A 6,000-nucleotide genomic window follows, 5' to 3' on the forward strand; every position below is an offset into this window, starting at 1 on the left:
TATATCATGTCTTTTTTTTTTAATTTAATTTATTTTTTTATACAGCAGGTTCTTATTAGTCATCAGTTTTATACACATCAGTATATACATGTCAATCCCAATTGCCCAATTCATCATCATCTCTGTTTTTTAATAGTTGTGTTTCTACCATTTAAATTTAAAGTAATTACTGACTTCATGGGATTTATGTCTACCATTTTATTACTCATTGTCTGTTTGTCCCTTCTTTTTTGTTTGTTTGTTTTTCATTTCCCTGTTTCCTGCCTTCTTTTGAATTATTTGAACTTTTTTAGAGTTCCATTTTAATTTTTCCACTGAGTATTTGGCCAAATCTCTTTGTATTTTTGTTTGTTTGTTTGTTTTAGTGGTTACTCCAGGGTTTATTATATACATACTTAATATATGATAGATTGTCAGGTTGGATTAAAAAATAAAAAAAGACCAAACTATATGCTCTCTACAAGAAACCCCCTTTAAATATAAAGGGAGACAAATATTCTTTTACGTTTACCCAGATATTTGCAGTTTCCTTTGCTCTTCCTTCAGTCCTCAAGTTCCAAGTTTCATTTCCCCTTCAGACTTCAGCATTTCTTTTAGAGCAGTTCTGCTGGTGATACGTCCTCTTAATTTTCCGTCATCTGAGAATGTCTTTAGTTTACCTTATTCCTGAAGGATTTTTTTCACTGGAGTTATACAAATATAATGTCAAGCAAAAAATTACAAATTGGTCCTGTTCATATAAATTGAAAAACAAGCAAAACTAAGTAATACATTATTTGGAGGAATGCACACATGTGGTGAAAATCTAGAGAGAAACAAAGTAATGATAAACACAACATTCAAAATGGTGGTTAACTCTGGAGGGGAAGCGGGAGGGACCCAAGGAGGGGGTTTAAAGGTATTGAATTGTAAGTATATGGGTAGTCATTAGTGCTACATATATTTTAAAATCACAAGTCATTATTTTTATTATTTGTATAGTTAATATCCTGTTAGATTTCCCCATACGTTTTAACCCTTTATGACCCCAGGCCACTAGTACATATGACTGTCCTTTCCCCACTGCGTTTTGGTGTGCCTCTGTTATAAATCAGGTGGCCGTTTATGTGAGAGTCTGTTCCTGGGATCTCTGTTCTGTTCCGTGGTCTGTTTATCTGCCCTGTCGTTACCACCCTGTCATGATGACTGAGCCTTTTTCCTTAATGTATTCTTACACAGAGTCTAACAGAATAATTACAGGGCTCAGAGTTCCGTTTCTTCAGGGAATATATGTGGTTAGAATTCTGACACCAGATAAGTCAAGTATACTGAAGAAAGAATTCATATTTTAGGGAAAAGATTTATTTGATATTTGATATACCCCCTCCTCCTCATTGTTCTGTGCACTTCAGAGAGTGTTGCTACTTTGGTGCTATTAACGCTCCTCACGGCTCTCATGTTCTTTTTTTCCCCAGCTAGCTTCCCCCAAACGTCCCACTCCAGCTGAAAAAAAAGATGTACTATATAAAGTCTCTGATGATGAAAAAAAATTCTTTAAAGTGAATTATTAACTTGAACTCCCAGCAGATAAAAAAATATTTCGTTTTGATTTGGTTCTGGCTTTCAGTTTTTCCTGTAAGCGTTGGAGTGTAATGTTTCTTTCAATTTTTATCCTTCAGTATTGTTGGGTTTTATTTTTAAGTCATGAGCACCGATTAAATTAAAATTTTTTTCTAAATTATATTTTAAAGGGCATTTTAATAAAAACAAAAGTTAAGGGTATTCTCTCATAGAATAGAGATGAAATATAGAAAAAAATGTGATATGTGGCTTGCAGGTTAGGGATGAATGGGAGAAGAAATTTTTATTCCAATTGGTTCTTAAGTGACTAACTGTCCAAAGTGATTTTTAAAGGTTTAAACACATCTATAGAAAACTTTTCCTCTTCGAGAAAAAAAGGAGGAAACTGATGCTTGGGGTGAAGGGAGGTTGAGGGGAGCAAGACCCTGGTGCCAAGTTCACAGAAGCCTCAGTTCTTTTAAAGTCATAAGCCGAAAGCTACTTATAAGGACACGTCTTTTTTCTTTTTGGCCATTCGGCACGTGGGATCTTAGTTCCCCGACCAGGGATCAAACCCGCGCCCTCTGCATTGGAAGTGCGGAGTCTTAACCACTGGACCGCCAGCGAAGTCCCCTTCTATTTATTCTTCCTTTTCTTCTTCTTTATTTATTATTATTTGTTTAGGACACATCTTTTTCCTTCTAAATATACAGCTGTGTAGAAGGACAGCTATGTCTGGTAATCTTAGAGTCATCATAACATATATTGCATTTACTAAGATAAAAATTTTGCCCCAACATCTAGTTGAGGGAAAAATCAGTGAAGAGAGCTTCATAAAACAGAAATGGCACAGGTTTTTTCTGGGATGGTTGTATTAGATAACAGTTCTTTATTATTCATAAACAATAGATTCATGATTATCGTAATTCATGATAAATTCATAAAATATGCTTGCATTTATTAGATGCTTCCTAGCTACCAGAAGTCATGCCAAGTTCCTTATGTAGTTATTTCATTGAACCATCTCAGCACTGGGAGTAAGTAGTATTTTTACCCCAACTTTACAGACAATGAAGTCAACACTTGGCTTAAAGAGGTTAAAAAATTTGTCCGAGCTTCTGGCTTCAGCAGCCTGACCTCAGGCATCATGTACTTTTCCATTATGTCTCTGAGATTCACTTTCAGCTTTTCTGTGTCACTAAAATCCTCCAATTTTTGCAAACAGTAGTTGATCCTAATAATAAATCCTATTCTGTATTTCAATATCTTGTTTCATTATATAAAGCTTTAAAAGCAACTATTGGGCACTTGAACGGGAGCTAGTGAAAGAAATGAACGGAGTCAGCATTCTTTTTGCAAATTCTGCTCATCACTAAATGGTGGTCCATTCTTTTAATATAGCAAAAATATGTAGAAATGTTTTGCTTATTATTATTGTTTGTTTGTTTGTTTTGCTTATTATAAACAAATGTGGCAGCAGTCCACCTGTTGGAGGAGTCTACATTTGTAGGGGCCACGGCGACTCAGCACTTGCTGGGAAAGCAGCCACTACTTGTAAGAACAAGAGTGATGGTAGAGTTTTCTAACAAATACGTCACATCATCTTGAATAATCTATTGGTAATGCATTTAAAAAAGAGAATTAAGCCAAAGCCTAATTTTCATCAGCACATTCGACGTAAAACCATCCAAGCACCTCTCCCAGTGGTCCTTCTCCCTGGACCACCCCATCCTCAGTGAGCGCCCCCTCTGCCCTGCAGGAGCTGCCTCATGAGCGTGGAGCCCGCCATCAGCACCCGACACCTCCCTTACCAGAGCTTCCAGCTCTTCGGCTTCGACTTCATGGTGGATGAGGAGATGAAGGTCTGGCTCATTGAAGTCAACGGCGCCCCTGCTTGTGCTCAGTAAGCCTGAACACCACTGGGTTTTTGTCTGTTTGCTTTTATCTAAAATGAGATTTACTGCATTTCATGCAGTTTGAAGTCCATGCAGCAAAGGAGACTAGCACGATTTTTAATGCATTTAAAAATAAGGGCAGGGCTTCCCTGGTGGCGCAGTGGTTGGGAGTCCGCCTGCCGATGCAGGGAACACGGGTTCGTGCCCCGGTCCGGGAGGATCCCACATGCCGCGGAGCGGCTGGGCCCGTGAGCCATGGCCGCTGAGCCTGCGCGTCCGGAGAGCCTGTGCTCCGCAACGGGAGAGGCCACGACAGTGAGAGGCCTGCGTACCGCAAAAATTAATTAATTAATTAATTAATTAAATTTAATTAAATAAAAAACGGGGGGCGGGAGGCAAATACACAAAGTCCTAGTCTCCTTGAGTCCCTGGAAGAGAACGGTTTGGGTTAAAACACGTGGGAACTTAGTTCTACAGGGGGAGTAGTCCGTCTTGGCAAGGCGGTGAGCTCCTGTTACCTGGGTGTCCAACCACTGACCCTTTGAGTGCCGTCAAGGAGGATGTACCAGCGACAGGAGGGCTTTGGGAGGACCTCGGCCAGCAGGGGGCTTTGCTGAGTCATTTCTTATCCCTTTTCCTCCCTGTATGTGTTGAGCACTTAGCACCTGTGGGTGGTGGATGCCGTGAGAGTTCTAAACAAAGCTAGTAATACCAGCAGAGACCCTCTCCCGTGACAAGGTGATGAGTCAGCGTGTCCTGTGAGTCAGGGAGAAAGTGATGACCAAGCAGTTCAGAGGCTCCCTGGGCAGGAAGTGGTCTGAGAAGGTACCATGGACATCATGGAGCTGAGGCTGAGGTGTAAGAGGAGAGTGTCATGTGTGCTAAAGGGGAGGGAACCCAGAATCTAGTGGGACCTTGCTCTGGGCCAGGCTCTAGGGGAGATGCACAGATGAACAGACCCTGCCCTTGGGGAACTTCTGTTCCTCCTGGGAGGAGCCTGGCTGCAGCATGGCATGAGTGTCGGGGGTGAGGAAAGGTGAGGGTGAAAAGGTGAGTTGGGGCCCCACTGTGGGAGGCCTTACGTGTAAGGGAGTCATTTGGACTTCATCCTCAAAGGCTGTTGGTTCTTCTGAGGATCCACATTCATTAGTGTCAAGACCCTTTCACGGTTCCCCACGTCCACGTCTTGGAGAAATTGAGGTGTGATCTTCCGACGACGTAGGAAAAAGGCCTGCACCTCCAAGGGGCAGTTCTGTCATTTGCCTCCTGCTTCGTGTTAACACATAAGCAGTTAACACACAACACATAAGCAGTTCTGTCATTTGCCTCCTGCTTCGTGGCTGTGACCTGGCAGGTGGGATTCTGTCTCACTCATCCGTGCCCGCCGCTAACGAATACCCGTTAGATACCCCTAACCCGCCAGGCTCTGGACTGGGCTCTGGGTCACAGTCGTGAGCAGAGAGACCCGGGCCCCGCCCTCAGTGGAGGGAGACTGGCCGAGACAAAGGACAGGACGAATATAGATTACAAACTGGGACACACGCTTTCATAGGGTAAGAGATGTTAGAAGGTAATATAATTGAGCAAAAAGTCCCCTTGGGAGGTGATGTTTGGAGCCGAGACCTGAAGGAGAAAGGAGACGAGGGGTGGAGAGCAGGATGTTTCACATCCTTCACCAGGTCCACAGGGGCGTCCATGTTCTCCTGTCCTTCCTGTCAGAGGTTTGTCCCTTCCTTGTGCTCTGGACCCGATCCCCTCCCTCCAGGCAAGAGGACGGGATGAGGATGCCTCCCTCATCTGCTTTCTCCCTCTTGGCTGCATTGTTCCCACCAGAGTGTGGCGCTCAGCAGATTTCCCCAGCGATTAGGAAAAGCCCTCCTCTGAAGCCCCGCCCTGCTCCCTCCACAGCCACACTTCTAGAGAAGCCACACGTGCACACGCTGTCTCCTTGTCCTCAGTCCGCATCCACGCTCTGGTCCACTCCGGGCTGCCTCGCATCCCAGCCGCTGCACAGAAACTCTTCTTTTCAGGTCCCCAGCCAAGCCCATATTGCACTCCAGGATTTTAAAACCAGCAAATGACATCGCAGCCCGGAGTTGCAGGCCAGTATCTGCACCTGTCTTCCCGGCGCCCTGCAAGGATGTGTGTGGATTTCCAGTAGGCGTCCCACCCGGCCAGAGTCGCCCATCTCACTGAATGTCCAGCCCCCCCCGCCCCGCCCCCGCTTTCCAGGTGACCGAGACCCTGCCCCCGCCTTTCCATTACCCTCAGGTTCTGTCCATCGGGGCCTGGTCAGGTCTGCTTCCAGCCTCGCCAGCCCTCTGCTCCCCCCACCCGCTGCCCTTGCTCTCCCAAACGTCGTCCTCCAGCTTTGCTTTTGCAGAGAGCCTGCTAACTGGGTCTCCGCACCTTCTCTTGCCCCAGTGGAGTCCGTTGTCCCCCGAGCAGCCAGAAACCAGGCCCTGCTGTTCTCTAGCCTTCCCCCTGCGCCTGGGACCGAAACCTGACTCCCCTCCACCTGCTGGGCTACTGCCCCGCCTACCTCTCCAGCCTCACCCAGCGCGTC

At 45.0% G+C, this 6,000-nt stretch overlaps 1 protein-coding gene across 1 annotated transcript in view; it reads left to right on the forward strand.

Moving 5' to 3' along the window:
- The window catches only part of TTL (tubulin tyrosine ligase), a 34,295-nt gene that overhangs the window by 23,826 nt on the left and 4,469 nt on the right, over positions 1-6,000 (forward strand). Inside the window, exon 6 of the mRNA XM_007446009.1 lies at positions 3,299-3,442. Coding sequence (XP_007446071.1) covers positions 3,299-3,442 — 144 coding nt within the window. The remainder of the gene's footprint in view (positions 1-3,298; positions 3,443-6,000) is intronic.

Source organism: Lipotes vexillifer, unplaced genomic scaffold (genome assembly GCF_000442215.2).
Source record: "Lipotes vexillifer unplaced genomic scaffold, Lipotes_vexillifer_v1.1 scaffold1275, whole genome shotgun sequence".
NCBI lineage: Eukaryota > Metazoa > Chordata > Mammalia > Artiodactyla > Lipotidae > Lipotes > Lipotes vexillifer.